The 16,952-nt window shown below is 42.6% G+C and overlaps 1 protein-coding gene across 1 annotated transcript in view; it reads right to left on the reverse strand.

Moving 5' to 3' along the window:
- The window catches only part of Slc15a5 (solute carrier family 15 member 5), an 81,002-nt gene that overhangs the window by 23,903 nt on the left and 40,147 nt on the right, over positions 1–16,952 (reverse strand). The window contains exons 6-7 of the mRNA XM_021165677.1: positions 10,083–10,265; positions 4,654–4,785 (exon numbers count right to left, since the gene is read on the reverse strand). Of these exons, the coding sequence (XP_021021336.1) occupies positions 4,654–4,785; positions 10,083–10,265 (315 nt within the window). The remainder of the gene's footprint in view (positions 1–4,653; positions 4,786–10,082; positions 10,266–16,952) is intronic.

Raw genomic sequence — 16,952 nt, forward strand, 5'->3', positions numbered from 1 at the left:
TTAGGTGAACTGGGAAATGATTAGACCCACAAGGGGAGGATTGAGTTGGTTGTCATTAACTTGCCATGAAGTTTGTGGGAATTATCCACAAGGCTCTATTTTCAGGTCTGTCCAATTCAACAATTGTATCAATTACCCGGGAGAAGTTGAGGGACTTGCTTACTAAACCCACAGACAACACAGGAAAGATCAGCCATTCACTGGGTGACAGAATCAAGTTCCAAAAATGTCTATTTTTCAGCATGATGGGTTGACACTTATTAAAAAGAAGGATAACATCCTATATTTAATTAGGGGGAAAAAACCCCGGATGAGTGGAGCTGAATGGAGAGCAACTGCCAAAACAAGGAAAAGGAGTATTAGGCTTTAATTGACCAGTAGTGTGATGTAACTGTGGAGAACTCAACACACGCTCTATCTGCTGGTGGACATAGGCAGACAGAGAAGGCAGATGGACATCCTGTATGTGTCTAGTTTGATGTTGTGCTTGAATTTGAAAAGGGAGTTTTAAAGATATTGACAAATGGCTGTTTAACAGATGATGACTGACAGGGGAGGAACAGGCGCTATGGAGTGGGAGAGAAAAGGAGATGGCTTTCCTATACCACAGAAGGGGATGGTGACCGAAATGTTTACTGAGCAGTAGCTGTGGGTATTAGTGACTCACTCTCAGAACAACATAATTAATTGTTTGTTATGATGGCGACGATGACGACGATGACGACGATGACTACGATGACGACGACTACGACGACAACGGCGGTGGATACAGAACAGGAAGAATGCCTCTCTCTATTCAGATGGAGGCAGTCTGACCGGTCCTTCAGCGTATCCTGGTTTCTCTGAATACTCATCAACATACATGGTAAGAAGTCATGTTTCGTCTGTGAAATATACTTATCAACAGAAGGCAAGCAGAGTTCTGTCTCCACGGAGAGATGTCTCCTGAATACGAAGGGGGTGACTCAGTTTCTGGTTTTGGCACAAGGTTAGACTCTATGCTATTCGAGGCATCTCCCAACTGAAAGATTCTAATTCTTGGGATGTGATTTGATGCTATACAATTTTATCGTGAGCAGAAAAGGAGAGCTTTGGAAAGAAAAAAGTGAGTCAGCTAATTGCCAGTTTAAACAGTACGTGTTTAGAGAGGGTCTGACCTCAGAGCCCAATTTGGAAAGTGTCACTGGTAACCTATCTTTTAAGGTCACCAAAACCTTGCCCATTCTATAAACAGTGCTTCCCCATCTTTTACTCTGTCTAGGATGGGATGAATATTATCTCATGTGTACACTGACAGACAGAGGTTACATGGTAGGAATTAGAGATGTCATTATAAAGCCTTTATGCTTGGGGACTTCCTTCTACATTGCTTAGCATGGTAAGTGATTTGGGCATGCTGAGGGCATCAGGTCTCTTTCAGATACAAGCTGAGATGCCTGGAGAACTTCTTTCTACTTTAATTATAGTATTTAAAAAAAACAAGGATAATGCTACAGCCTACATGGAAGTTTTGTAATAAATCTGACAATGAAAATAAAAACTTCTACTCTACGACGCAGACTATCAATGACAATTTAGATTTTCAACGAAATCTTTCTGCAGGGAAGAAGACATTAAATGAACAAAAGGGCAGCCTACAGACTGGGCGCAGGTCTTCGGCTGCTATGCATCTGACGGAGGGTTCATATTGAGAATGTGTGAAGAATTAAAAAAGAAAGAACGAAACGGGGAGACAATGCGATTAAAAATGGCCCTAATGAAACGAACAGCTTGCAAAAGATGAATTACACAGGACTGAGAGACACGTGAAGAGACATTCAACCTCAGCAGCCACTGGAGAAGTACAAACCTAAACGATGCTGAGAGTCCATCTGCCACCCTCATCAGAAACCAACCATGTAGATTGTATGCGTGGGGATGTGGCTGTCTTAGTTACTGTTTTATTGCTGTGAAGAGACACAAGGACCAAGGCAATCCTTGGGAGAGGGGTAATGGGGGGGGGGGAGAGAGAGAGAGAGAGAGCGAGAGCGCACCACTCCCTGATGACTAATAATTCAAATACATGAGCCTACAGGGGCCATGCTTATTCAAGCCACTAGAGTGAGCAACAAGAACTCCTGTACACTGCTAGGGGGAAGATAAATGGTCCCACTTGCAGTGGAGATCAGTATGGAGGTTTCTCAAAAGAAAACTAGAAATAGGTCAACCATGTGACCTAGGTATATCACTCCTGCGTATGTGCCCAAAGGACCCCAAGCCATCACGCCACAGAGACACTCGCTCATCAATGTTTATTGTAGGCTCACAATAACTAAACTATGTAAACAAGCTAGGTGTGCAACAGGGGAATGCATAGTTCTGTACACAGTGGTATGCTGCCCAGCCATACAGAAGAATGGAGCTATGCCATCTGCATGGAAATGTTTGCAGCTGATGAACATCATATTAAGCAAATCAAGTTTACTAAACAAATAATATCCCTGCGAATGCCCAAAGGGGAAGGGGAATGGGCAAGAAAGGCAGTGGAGGGGCACCAGGGCTGGCAGAGTGCTTGCCTGGTGGGCAGGAGGCCATGGGCTCAGTCCCTGATACTGCCTAACTAGGGCATAGTGATGAACAGCTGCAATCTCAGTGCACAGGATGCTAAAGAAGGCTTCTCCTTGTTAGTTTGACAACGTTAGTTTGGCTGCATGGGAGCACTCATCGGCTCCAATGGAGTTCACTGCTCTGTTAAGGTAGTCTTTTGTGATGCTGCTCTGTGAGGCTCCATTTTGCTGGCTTGTGAAGATTGTTTGGTGTTTGTTTGTTTGTTTGGTTTGGTTTGGTTTGGTTTTTTCTTATTGATTTTCTTTTCTTCTATGTCCCACCGTCTGTTCACTGAGCCTCCTTTGATAGCAGTGATTAAATGAACTCGAGTTTAGTGCTATCTCCAAAGTTGTGGATAAAATGCAGGAATTTGGAGGACAATGTAGGAAGTTTGATCTAATTCTGGGTAAGACGCCTAATGCAGCAAAGACAGTTTCAATTTATCTAAGACACGGGGTGCTTAATATTTGACTTTGTAGTTCTTCTAGCGCATGTCAGATGAGATCTGATTATAGTCACTCTCTTTGTGCATTGATCTAGATATTTACTTATCCTGTGTGTCTGTCTTAGTGCCATGGTGAGACTGTTCCATTCTCACCCTCTGACGTGTGCGGTCCAGGGATGGAATTTTGGTTGCCAGGGTTGGCAGCAAGCCCCTTCACCCACAGGGCCATCTCAACACCCTTGTAGAAATCTTTTAAACTTTCGGAATTATTTTCAATAAGTAACATAAAGTAAGGAAACCTATTTAGCACTTGAAGTGTTTTAGTTTGCAGGTTAGGTGAGACTTAAGGTCATTTATAAAAATCTTGAAAAGGCATACTTTATCACGGGGGAACTGACCATCAGAGGTTAAACACTGTACCTTCTGGAGTTAAAGGCTATTGGTTTGGATTTGAGTTCCTTCAGAATCACAACAACACTGTACACCATTCTTTGTGACATGGGTCTTGAGACATAGTTAGTGTCCCATACAGGCTTTTGCTCAACTTTCTCAGATATTTAAAGGGTGTCCTTGTCACCCAAACAATTAAAACCGGTAGATTTTTCTAAACCTACTATATGCATTGTTCTTCATGACAGTGTCTCCCTGAATTACTAGGAATTTTCTAGAAGCTTGGGGGGTGCTTATTTTGCTGGTGCTGGTACCCCAATACCCCATACAGTGCTTGGAATAGTTAAGTGTTTGAACGGAGACTGTATTTGAATTTTTCATTGAGGGGGTTATTTTCTGTATAGTTCAAGAGCAGGTACATTGAATCTGTTTGTTTAAGAGATCACACAAATCATTCCTTCCTTTATGTTATTTGAAGGGTACAACCAAAAACATGTTTGAAAGTAGAAAAGAGTAAGTGAATGGCATTTTCCTTAAAGTAAGAAAACACCCATTAAGACAAACTCTAAGGAATATCGACATTTTAAGCTAATATTTTAAGATTGGCAGACTTAAAAAAGGTAAAGGCACTTCTCTGTTACCACTAACTATGACTTCCATGTTCCCTGCTCTTTCCACTCACAGGCCAACTTAAAACTAGAGTATTTTAACATTTGCATCTGAATTTTCCATATTTTTTACTTCTTTATCCAAAATGTCTACTGGGAAAAATTTCCAGATTATTTGTTAGCTACCTCATGATTTCTCCTCAGTTGTATGGACAACATTTGGGGTCAATCAAGAGCCAAGTAGGCCATGGGGGTGCCCTGCAACCCTACATATATGCATGTGCTAACTCTTTACCACATTGTCTGCAATAGCTACCAGCCATTGTTGAATATGGCCTCACTGTGAAATCTAATGCAAATGCGATGACCTGTTAGCTTCAAAATGCACTTTCAAAGACAGCCAACACTGTCTCATGGGAAGTGACATTCTGTAATTACCTCCTCCTATCAAAAGAAAAACAATTCCCAGAAATTAATGAATATAGCAAGAGTCTACTTCATATCTTAATTCTATCTTAATTGCAAAAGTGGATCAATTAAAAATAAAAAGACTTTATGGTTTTGCCTCCTAGCTCTCTGGTCTTCAGCTCAATGTATATAAGGATACGATGAGAGGGCGCTTACCTTCTGAGATGAGATAAACCAACTCAATCAGCATTGCCCCTGCGAAACAGGCAGATCCATGGAACAGTGTCAAAAAAGTCGTGGAAGCTCCTCTGAAGGTGCTTGGGACGACTCTGTGGGTTACCATGGACACTGGGAGAACAAGAGGCCAGGATTTAGGACTTCACGGAAATCGCTTTTATAGACCATGTCCCAATGCGTCATACAGACCATGCATCAAATTTACCAATGAGCAAAATCCCCAGGGTGGATGTTTTTAAGGTTAGTGCACAGTCAGGTTATGATGTAATTCACAGATAATGTCAGAGAATAAAACAGGAGAGGAGGAAGCCCCATGGAGCCACCAGGATTGCTTGGTAGTTGAGCGCTGTTAGGTCATCACCGACTTTCAGCCATATTTGAATACTTCTGACACATTTGTATCATCAAGGTGCTACTTGTTCTGGGTATCACCCCTGTCATGAAATCTCTGCCTGGGACTCCATGGCCTGTAGAAAACTTGAATTTATTGTAGGATATTTGCACAAGGGTTCTGGATTCATGTAAGAGTGCTCTAAGACCTTGATGTGTTGGCCCCGCGAGCATATACAACTTGATTAATCAGCATCTTCCTCTTCCAAGTGGAAACATTCCCATTACTCATGCACAGGGAGATGTGGTGGTACCTGTTGGGCTACCTTTAAAGTGATGAGTTTAATGCCGATTTGCATTTGTTAAGTAAGCCTAATTACCTTCATTTTTCCTTTTTAATATTTTTATTAATGATATGAGAATTTCATATAACACATAACTCCTTCCAGATACACATCACTTACTTACCCCCCCCCCACTCCTCCAACTTCATATTTTCCCTTTTTGTTTTTTAGTAACTTGTGGATTCCAGTTTGTGTTCTCCACATACCCCTGCATGTAGTGCCATCTATCGGAACATGGTTTATCCACCGAGAACCACACCTTTAAAGAAGACTGAGTCTCCATTTCCTAGAAGCCATCCTCTGTTAGGGGTGGGGACGTAGACCTATGAATTCCTTCCCATTCCGTGCTAGAATGTTGACATATTCGATCATGAGCAGGTTTTGTGCAGACTGCCATAGCTGCCGTGAGCTCACGGGAGCAGTGGTCCTGTCGCATCTAGAAGACTCTTCCTCAGCTAATATTGCTGGCCCTCCTCAACTTCCGGCTCCTACAGTCTTTCCACCTCCTCCTCAGCCGTGGTCCCTGAGCCCTGGGAAGGATGTGAAGTAGACGCTTCATCCGTGGCAGAGCGCCCCCACTGGTTGCTGCTGCTCTCTGCACTTTGACCAGTTGTGAGCTTTTGTGTTAAGGTTAAGGTTATCTTTTGAATATATATAAACATATTTATAAAGATCATAAACAATATTTATCCTTCTGTGCAAGGCAATGTAGAAAACCACTTTTTACATTGCCCGTGTCTTGGTTAGCCTCCATTGTCAATACACCACAGGCTAAAGTCATCTGTGAGGAGGGGCCTCAGCTGAGGAATTACCTAAACCAGATCGGCCACTAAGGGATACTTGACTTTTTTTTGTACTTTCCCTAGAAAAGCTCTGTATTTGTCCAGCACAGCACCCCACACCCCCAATGATGTTATCATGATTAATGTGTGTCAGTGGGCACAGGGGCCACAGCATTCAGGTTCAGCTCAGAGGACAACTTTCTGGGCTGAGTTCCTTCCTCTTCACTTTAGCTTCCAGAGATGGAACACAAGCTTGACAGGCGTGTTCACCTGCAGAGTCACCCTCCAGCTCTGGTCCAGCTGTTCAGATGAACTTACCAATAGACAATACACACCAATGCTCTTTCCCACAATTGCACAACATTTCTGGTTTATTTTCTATGTGTCTCCCACGTGTCTTTATTTCTTCATCCAATAAACCATTAGGGGAGTCCCTGTCTATGCTCCAAGAAAGCAACTGGAAGGTGGGCATGAGATGGGAAATGGTGTCCCTTCCTTCTCTGATTTAAGCTCCAGAAGGGGGACCAGCAGAATGTGCAGTTACACAGGCCCTCACCTGAGCAAACACTGGCTGGGGATGAAGACAGTGTGGATAAATAACATATTGCAAAGAAGGGCAGCTAATATTGGTGGCCAGGCTCTCCAGATGTTCTGTACAGCACAAGTCACCAACAGGATCCTGTTGCCAAGCCTTCTAGGACTTTCAGGAAAGTTTGAGTGTGTGTATGAAGCTCTGGAAAGAATTGATTTCAGTTGCCATGGATTTGTCTTCTGCCTCCTGCTCACCATCAATACTGGGAGACAAATCCTGGAAGGATAAGTGGGCTGATTCCTTTCCCTGGGAAGAAGCAGGACACAGGAGACCATGATTGCTCGGCTACTTAATTATTAATCCGGTGCTTTTCTCTTGCTAGAGCTTCTGGTGCAGTGTATAATTCATGAGTGCACTTTGCCAGCTCTCTGCCTGCTGGTTAATCTTTCTTTGGTGTCGTTTTAGTCATTTTTTTGAAAGCCTCCAGTTCCCTTTTATAGGACTTAGCTTCCCAAGACTTCAGATCTCCAAATCTCTGGTGCCTCATTGCCTGTTCTGATCCTGTTCAACTTTAGTGCTCATCGACTTACGCTTTCAGGCTCCAAGGTGCTTCTTGTAGCCCGTGATGGTGCAGATACAATCAACAAGTCAGCCACTACTCTAAAATAACCACTATGCTAGGGAGACCCAGTAAACAAAATATTCAAAGTGTGTACAGAAACTGGTCTTTTTTGCCAACGAGAGCTAAAAACGCGCCTCCGGAGAGCAGCAGGCTATGGTTTGCGATGAAACTTGCAGCATGTGTGGGCTCCGTAGCCATATGGAGACATAACCACCTTCCTGAGGCACCTGCGACTGGGAAGTCATCACCGGAACTCTTCATTTTTCACTCCAGTTTTTCTGGTACAGTTGAAAATGTGTTTGTTGTGTTTGATGAGAAGCAGTTTAGAACTTATGAAAGACCACAACCCCCCAAATGGAGCTTACGCCATTAGGCCTGTAAAGCATCAGCCTGTCCTTATCCCTGAAGTCTTCATCCCAGAATCTCATGATATCACATTATCCTAGACTTCTCTTGAATGTTGTCACCTGTCAATCATGTTCATTATCCTCTGAATTGACAGACTCTTCTCTCCCTCAGGGTCTCTAGTACCACTTGCGTTAGCCTTTGGCCGCTTTGCTGTTATATAGACCATCCTTCGATTCACCCAAATCTTGGTTTCTTTGTCCATTTCCCACTGATGTCTTCCATGAACTATTAATGTCCAATTCATTTACATCATAGTCACCATCTAGGGACAGGACAGCTGCGGTGGCAAAATGTCCAGGCCGGCACCCATGTATACCAAGTTGTATTAAAGCATGAAGTATCCTTCACAATACATTGGCTATGGCTTGGTGTCTACCACAATAAGTAGTTGAACAACTAACATAGAGACTGGACTGCAAACTCTATCTATTGGTTACTTTACGAAAGGTTTCCTGCCCATGGCCTGACAGTAATTGTGGCTGTGCTCTAATCTCCTCTGTGCTCCTCCCACCTTCTGTCTTTCCTGCTTTCTTTCCGGTCCTCAACAACAAAAAAGCTGTAAGTTCCACAATTACACTGTCTTGATAGGTTTTTGTCTTGACTTCTGTTTTGTGCTTCTGTTGTTGGTGGTGACTGGAAAGCTTCTAGGTGGATAAGGCAGCTGGAGAAGATACTGCTACCATGAAAACCAGGTTTGAAAGTTTTCATTTTGTTGAGCTAGCTAGGAATTTCTGCCATTCATTGCTTTCATGGATTTCATCTATTTTCAAGGACTTGTTTCTAGAGACAACATTGGGCTGACCACAGATGCCAATGTGGCTACATTGATTCAAGCGTCTTGTGTATTCTTAGCTGGACTGCACAATGATATTCCCCTCACAAAACCTACTAAATGGTTCATATGGAATAAGTAAATGAAATTTTTTTACAGAATGGAAGAGAACTGTGAATACGTTTCATGGCTATGATTAGATAAATTCCATTAATTTACTTAAATTTTTGAGTTAACTGCTCTGGTTTCATATATGTGCATAGTGTGTGTGTGTGAGTGTGTGTGTCTGTGTGTGAGTGTGTGTGTCTGTGTGTGTGTGTGTCTGTGTGTGAGTGTGTGAGTGTGTGTGTGTGAGTGTGTGAGTGTGTGTGTGAGTGTGTGTGTGTGAGTGTGTGTGTCTGTGTGTGTGTGTGAGTGTGTGTGTGAGTGTGTATGTCTGTGTGTGAGTGTGTGTGTCTGTGTGTGAGTGTGTGTGTCTGTGTGTGTGTGTATAAATTTATTAAATATACTCATAGAGAAGTTTGGAATAACACAGAGTATAGTAGACTTATTAAAGGCTTTAGGCAAAAATGAATTAATTCGAATTTTAATTTAGGATATTTGTGCATAAAATTTTGGGAAACAGGTGACATTGGATATGTGAAGATAGTTACAGGGACTGGAGAGATGTCCCAGTGGTTAAGAGCACTAGTAGTTCTCTAGAGGACCCAGGTTTGATTCCTGTACCACATGGTGGCTCACAGCTATTTGTAACCTTGGTTCTAAGGGATCAGATGCCCTCTTCTGGCACCCAAAGGCACTGCATGCACAGTGCATATATGTAAGCAAACATACATGAAAATCATAATACATATATTTTCTTTAGTTAAAACATGTGAAAATATTCTCAGTAAAGTGTAATGTAGATTGACTTGCATGTAGCTATCACTTTGTGAGGAGCCATGAGGAAGACCAAGACTCAAGATGAGCTTCCCAGGTCATGTTGGTCAGTGTGCAGACACACAAACACACGCATGCCTACATTGCCAGAAGTTCTCAAAATATTGTGGTACAGTATAAAGCAGCTAGTCTAATCAATGTAAGCAATTGAGATAATCTAGAAACTTCTGATATTTAATAAACATAATTTGAACACGTCTTATGATAGACTGGTGATTACACTTAATCTAGGGTAATTTAATTTGAAGACATCGAGTTATTAGGTAAATTGCATCAAATTCTCATCTCATTTGCATGTTTATATACTCTCAAAGTCCATGAACCACTTCTGGGTGGGCGCATTTGTGAGTGTGCCTGAGTTAAAGGCAGGGAGGGATTGTGGAGGGTGAATTTTCACAAAGCGGGCTGTAGTTCATGCTCTTCCAGGTTCATTTCTGTCTACTTCTTTCTGACTCAAAGGTCTTGGCTTTAATCAGGTTAGCGAGTCCCTTTTCCTATATCCAGACAGAATTAATAGTTGGTTATAGATAGAAGAACAAAGACAATTGAGACAGTTTTAAGTGAGGATGAGGACAGATTTCTTGGGCATCTTTGGGGATGCAGGCCAGGGGTAGTGCTCCAGGGGTAGTGCTCCTTGGGTAGTGCTAACCTCGAAGCATTCACTGATAGCGATACTCACCAGCAGGGTTTACCAGGACTTCAGACACTCCAAGCAGCACATACTGTGGAACCAGATAGACACAGGCCATGGAGGAAACAGAGAAAAGTTTGCCTGAAGGAGACTGCTCCTGGGCAAGTTTTCTGTATATTTCTAGGAAGCCAGCCATTGCCACAGAGGAGGCTGCACAAATGTTACCAGCAACTGCAGGAGAAAAAAAAAGGAAAAGAGAGCTTGGACACACACCGACGCACACTAACACAGCTTAACACACGCTAACACACACCAGCTAGACAGAAATGTTCCTTATACCTCGACGACCTGGATGTTTCTTGGACTGAAGGGCTGAGGTCACTCTGTTTGCTCAATCCACTCCTTCTGGGCCTTATGCTTGCTGCTTAAGCTTATTGTCATTTTCCTGAGTTATAAGGCCCAGGAATAATGCTAGCTTTGTAGGGAAGTTGTGAGGTTTACATAAACTATTGTCCTGTTAACATTATAAAGACTCACATTTCTGTTCTTCCTCTGATGAGGGACGAGAGATAACTCTATATTTACATAAGTTGACCTTGGACTTGGGGTGGAAGGATGAGAATGAAAATCAGGATTGTGGACAGCAAGCCCCTCCATCACTCATGCCTTACCCTGAGTATTAGGGGTTTGCTGAACCCAAAACATAGAATGAGTTTTCTCTCCATAGTGGAATACACCCTCCACTCTCCATCCCCTGTCTTTTCTGGGGGGGGGGGGAGGTGAAGATTCCCACAATTCAATGAAATTTAACAAGTTTCGTCTGTGTATATACACACTTTATCCACAGTACTGTGTGCCAGTAGTTTTACTCCATTCAGTCATAAATTCTAAATGATCAGGTCAAAAAACAGAAGGTAAAGGAGCAATTGAAGAAACAAAACTCAACCAATCAACCACGAGCCAAGCAAATGACCAACTAACCAAGAAACCAATCAACCAACTAGCCAACCAGTTTCCTAAGCACATAGCCAACTAAGCAATCCATCAACTGACCAACCAACCAAGTAGACAAAAATGTCAAGATTATAGACATTTGAAGAAAGATTTTTGAGATACATACTGAATTGTTTTAGGAATGTTCAACATCTGGTCATCAGGAATTCAAAAATGAAATATGGAAAAAATAGAAAGACGAGGTTTTGTTTTGTTTCTGTTTTTGTTTGTTTTTTTTAAATAGACACAAGCTAGTTTTTTTTTTTTTTTTTTTTTTTTTCAGAAGTGGTAGACCTGGGAATAGTCAGCCCTAAACAGGGCATCTCCATCAGCCCCCTAGCCCCAAGGGATCTGGGAACTCTGAGACAGAAAGGATGTATGGGCCAGAGGAATGTGGGGTAGGGGATGGGGGGGCACAGGGAAACAAAGCCTTCTACAGCAACATGATCAAAGCCCCTATGATCTCACAGAGACAGAGGCAGCACTCACAAGCTGTACACGGGTCTGCACAGGGTGTGTACGTTGTGGCTTCGAGTTTAGTGTTTTTAGGATATTCCTGAGTGTGTGAATGAGTAGATCTTTGATTTTTTTTTTTTTTTTTTTGTGCCTTCTATTTGGCTCTTTTCTTCTGTTTGTCTTGTCTTGTCTGGTGTGATGGATTTTACCGTAGTATATTTTATTTTGTTTTATTTTATTATTGTCCCTTAGAAGCCTGGTATTTTTTTCTTTCTAATGAAATCCAGAAAGGGGATGGATCCAGATGGAAGGAGAGATGGAGAGAGCTTGGGAGGAGTAGGGAAGACCACAATCAAGATATATTATGTGAGGACAAAAACCACTCTATTTTTAATAAAAGAAAAAAGATAATAGACTTTTTTTTTAAATTTCAATTGAATTTGCCTGGATCTACCGCACAACGGTTGAAAAGTGCTTTACCAATATGCAATAATATGTAATTTTAAGACATCTTAGAAATGAATGTAGACCTAATTTCTCATTGTAATTTGCAGTTTGAAGTCATTGCTCAGTGGTGGAACACATGCTTATTCTGTATGTGGTCCTCATTCAGACACATCACAGAGAGGTGCTTGTTGGGATGGGTTCTAATGTTATTTGTGTTAATTTGGCTCCTGACATCACATGGAACCCGCAAGTCTGCGCTGAGGGTCCCTGCCTCCAGTTGGCTCTGACTGGGAAATAGAGTTGCCAGAAGCCAACGGCTGGACAGGAAAACAGAGGCGAGGCGTTTAGGATTCCCAGGGTAAGAAAAGCAGGAGAGAGGGAATAAAGATTCTGCCATGAGGAGGGCGTAAGAGATGGACCACTGAGGGAAGGTGCAGGAGGAATAGATGGCTGAAATGTAGATGCAAAGGGGGAAGTGACTCTAGCAGGGTCCAGGGCAGCAAAGATTAAATATAGATATAGTAATGTAGTCATCCAGAGATATCGGAGGGGAGCGTGTGTTAGCCACGGGGAGGTTTGGAAGTACCCAGGCACTGCACTGCTTAGGCATATTTAAAAAGAGCTGGCGCGAGAATCGAGAATCCAGAGCTCTTGGGCAGGTGTAGAGGAGGCACATGCACCTGCTGGGAGCAGAGAGCGGGCTTAATGATACCTCTACAGGTGATTGTTCTAGAATTTGACTTCTAGGGGTGTCTTCTGGGATACCTTTCAGGTTCAGGAATCTAGACAAAAGTCACATAACTAGGTACTGAGTATCCCTTGGTCTGTAGGCATACCACCCAGACCTCACCTCATGTTAGAGGCTCAGCAGGGTTGTTATTCCTTGGGTGGGAGACCATCACTTGTTCTGTCAAAAGGTTTGTAATTTCTCTGAGGAAGTTTGTAGTGTGTCTGCCAGTTTGTTAGACCAGGTTTGCGGTTTGGGTTTTTCTGTAATGGCCAGTAATAAACACACACTTCCTGCAAGCCAAAAGGCAAAATTGAGAAAACTCAAGCATGTGTGTAACAAGCAGGGGGAAAAATATTTTTACAACCTTTTAATGAATCACATTCAAAATAACAATCTGTGAGGGAGTTGTGTAGCTTCACTCAGCTGGGGCTCAAAGTTAACATTTCTTATGATCAAATAACTTCAAATGTTCATGTGCGTAAGTATCTCTCAGCTTCCACGTTTAAAGGCAGATGTGGGACCAGATGTGGCCCAGGGCTACAGTGAGTTGCTTGCTTGGCAGTTAGTGTTTGCTGGTTTTGGGTTTTTATTTTTGGCTTGATAACAAATGATGGGTTTTCATCAGGACATGTCTACTACTACACAGATCTGCATGGAATCTTAGAAAGCCATCCTGGACCCTCCTCTGCCCTTGGCTGCCTGTACTGTTGATGTCACTGAGAGCTTGTTAGCTATGGAGCCCCGCAGGCACACACCTAACAACAGAAGCAGAACTGCACTAAAACCTTACCCTCAGATGGTGCCTGTCCACCGTAAACCCCGAGGCACTCCTCATTACCATAGAACAATACCCGATTGATCTGGCTCAATCCAACCAAGGGTCCCGTTCCAGACAAATTTGGGCAAAAGACACATATAATTCAATATCATATAATGTTTTGAATGGTCTACTTTGCTGAAGCAAAATGCCTGTCATAAGATCATTTATAAAGAGTGGGGATTTATTTTCTCAGTCTTACAGGTTAGGAAGTCCACCGTCATGGATCAGCAAGCCTACTTGCTTGGTGCGGGCTCCTGTTTGGTCCAAGGTGGTGCCTCAAATGTTAGTTACATCCTCTGAAGAGGATGTATTCTGTGATGTCACAGAGTATAAGTTAGAGGGCAAACAGGACAAAGTTCTTCCATTAGGTCCTTTTATTTTATTGGATATTTTCTTTATTTACATTTCAAATGTTATCCTCTTTCCCACCCCCTCAAGCCCCCATCCCATCCCCCTCCTCCTGCTTCTATGAGGGTGTTCACCCACCCACTCCTGCCTCCCTGTCCTCGAATTCCCCTACACTGGGGCATCGAGCCTTCACAGGACTAAGGGCTTCTCCTCCCATTGACGCCCAACAAGGCCATCCTCTGCTACTTATGCAGCTGGAGCCATGGGTCCCTACCTGTGTTCTCTCTAGTTGATGGTTTAGTCCCTGGGAGCTCTGGGGGAGGGTCTGGTTTGTTGATATTGTTGTTCTTCTTGGGCTTGCCAACCCATTCAGTCCTTCGATCCTTTCCCTAAGCCCTCCCTGGGGACCCCACTGGGTCCTTTTTTAAGGGCATGGAATTCCATTCATGCCCCAGTTACTGCTCACCATCCAAACATCGCAATACTGTCCCATTGGGAATTAAATGTCATTGTGACTTGCAGCGAGGATGAGCCCATTTGAACTATAACACTCATTACTTACATGATCTGGGACAGAGTTGATTGTCCATGAAGGATCTAAAAGCCTGTGTTTGCTGCTTCAGCCCCAGGCCAGTGAAAAAATGACTTAAAAAATTCAAAGTTTGATTCCAATCTGAGTTTAATCTACTCCACTAAATTTTTTTTATAAAAACTTTGGGCGAGATCACAACATAACCAGAGCCCAGTGCCATTGATCAGAACGTGCACATTTTATAGTTCCTATAGATCTATATTTATAAGATTGAGCACAGGGTTCCTGAGGAGATAGCAGATAATAGATATTTCAATATTGGCTGTGTGACTGTGAACAAACCTATAAGCATATCAAAGTTCTCATAATTTATGTTATTATCTCACCAGATGACACTTTCAGAATTAGGGCACAATGAAATAAAAGAAAGCTGGAATTCATTCCAGAACGAATCCTTCATTTAATGTCATATATTGAAGCAAAAATCTAATAATAAATTATGGACATATTAATATTTTTAAGATATTGGTTAATAAACTTATCCACTAGGAAGACTATGGAGTGTCCGTGGGTAGTCTAATGTGTGTGTCTGATGTTACGTGCTCTTCCATAGTTGTAAAATTCTCTTGGAAGGTTAGCACATTTTCCTCAGATCCTTCACTTAGCAGGTTTCCAGAACAGAATAGGAACTTAGCAATGACGTCATTATCATGTGCTTGCTGCCTTTGGGGAAGAGACTTCCCACTGTTAAAACAGTGTGTGCTGGGGCTAGAGAGACTGCTCAGCACTTTGCCGTGTTCCTGGATCTTACAGATGATCAGGGTTTGATTCCCAGCACCGACATGGCGGCACACAGCCATCCGTTCCAGGGCATCTGATATCCTCTTCTGGCCTCCAAAGGTGTTGTTGCATGCATGTGATATACAAAATTAAACTCTCAAACCGTGGCCTGTGCTTTTATACTTTGATTGGCTTTACTCTCTTAAGCTTCTGTGTTTGCGTGGCGCCGCCCTCCGCTGTGTGGGTTCTCAGTGTGGTGCCGCCCTCCACTGCGTGGGTTCTCTGCGTGGCGCCGCCCTCCGCTGCGTGGGTTCTCCTTAGACCACCGATCTCATTCCAGAAGATGGTCCTCAGTCTCTTTGAATTTCTGACCGTGAAGCATACCATTTATTTAACAAGATCAGGCCCCAGCTTGATCTCTATGAAACGTCAACTATCGCTTCAGATGGCCCTTCTACTTCACCCCACACTTAATGCTGATCTTATGTTAGCTTTAAGACCTGAGGGTATTAAAGTGCCTTTGATAAACAAATGAACAACCAAGAAGACAATTAACCACTGCAGACAACTATAAAAGACTCCTTTACCTGCTGGCACAGTTCGTTCTATTATTTATTTTGCAGAGAGAATATCGTATTTTCCTTGTGAGAAATTGTCGGTTTGAAAACCTCATGGAAAACAGTAATCCCAACCAGGCATAGCCTCTCTTGCTTGTATTCCCAGTGGTCGTGGTTGAGGCAGGAGGACTGTCTTAAGTCACAAGTTCAAGGACATTCAGGACTATAATAGCATGTACTTGTTTAAAAGTGGAAGAGAGAAAGGAGGGGGTGGGGGGAAGCAATCTTGTCAGAGCTAACCCTACTTCAGTTAAAGTGGCTGGAGCCAGGACTTTGATTTTAGGTTGACTATATTTCCCTTTCCAACCCAATGGGATCATCATGTGACAACCACTTATAAGATGTACTGGAAGGCACTACTGATGCATAAAGGGACCAATGCTTTGCTGAACTGTTTTACAACCAACTCTCGGTACAGTCAGAATTTTCAGTTTTATTTTAAAGTAGATCTTACTTTAGCATTTGAATATATTTTTGTCTGACTACATTTTAACTTAAATGGTGCCTCAACGCCAAGAGAATTCCATGGTCAGGCTTTGTGTGGGACTTATCAGTAATGCTAATTAAGCTCATTTTAATCAGATTAATACTAGGATGTGTCAGCTCTCGGTACTGAATGGAGCAGGTTACAGAAACGGAATCTATGTAATCCATGCAAGGGAAAGAAATACTCATAGTGTGACCAACTTCGCATCGTGACAGTCTGAGTCAAAAGTATCTCTAGGTATGACAGGTGGTATGACCAGCTTTAGAATTTTGGTAAGTTAAGGTTGGTGTTTAAATAGATGCATCTATGCATCTAGAATATTAGGGAATTTAACCTAGAAATACTATAAGCATGTCAAGGCTTTGTCTGGCATAGATCTAGGAGGTGTTTTATTTCTTGTTTGTTTGTTTGCCTGTTTGTTTTCCTGCTGCTGTTGTTTGTTTGTCTTGATGGTGTCTCATGTATCCCCAAGTTGGCCTCAAGGTCACTCTGTAGCTGAAGATGACCTTGAACTATTCATCTTCCTTATACCCTTTGAGTGCTAGGGCTGTTGGCAGGTATAACCATGCCTGGCTCATAAAGTGCTTAGGACCAAAACAGGAGCTTTGTGCATGCCAGACAAGCTCTCTACCCACTGAGCCACATCCCCAACTCCAAGAAATATTTTTAATGACTGACATACTTTGTGATTTTCTTCCATGATGAATT

This window comes from Mus caroli, chromosome 6 (assembly GCF_900094665.2).
Source record: "Mus caroli chromosome 6, CAROLI_EIJ_v1.1, whole genome shotgun sequence".
NCBI classification, from domain to species: Eukaryota; Metazoa; Chordata; class Mammalia; order Rodentia; family Muridae; genus Mus; species Mus caroli.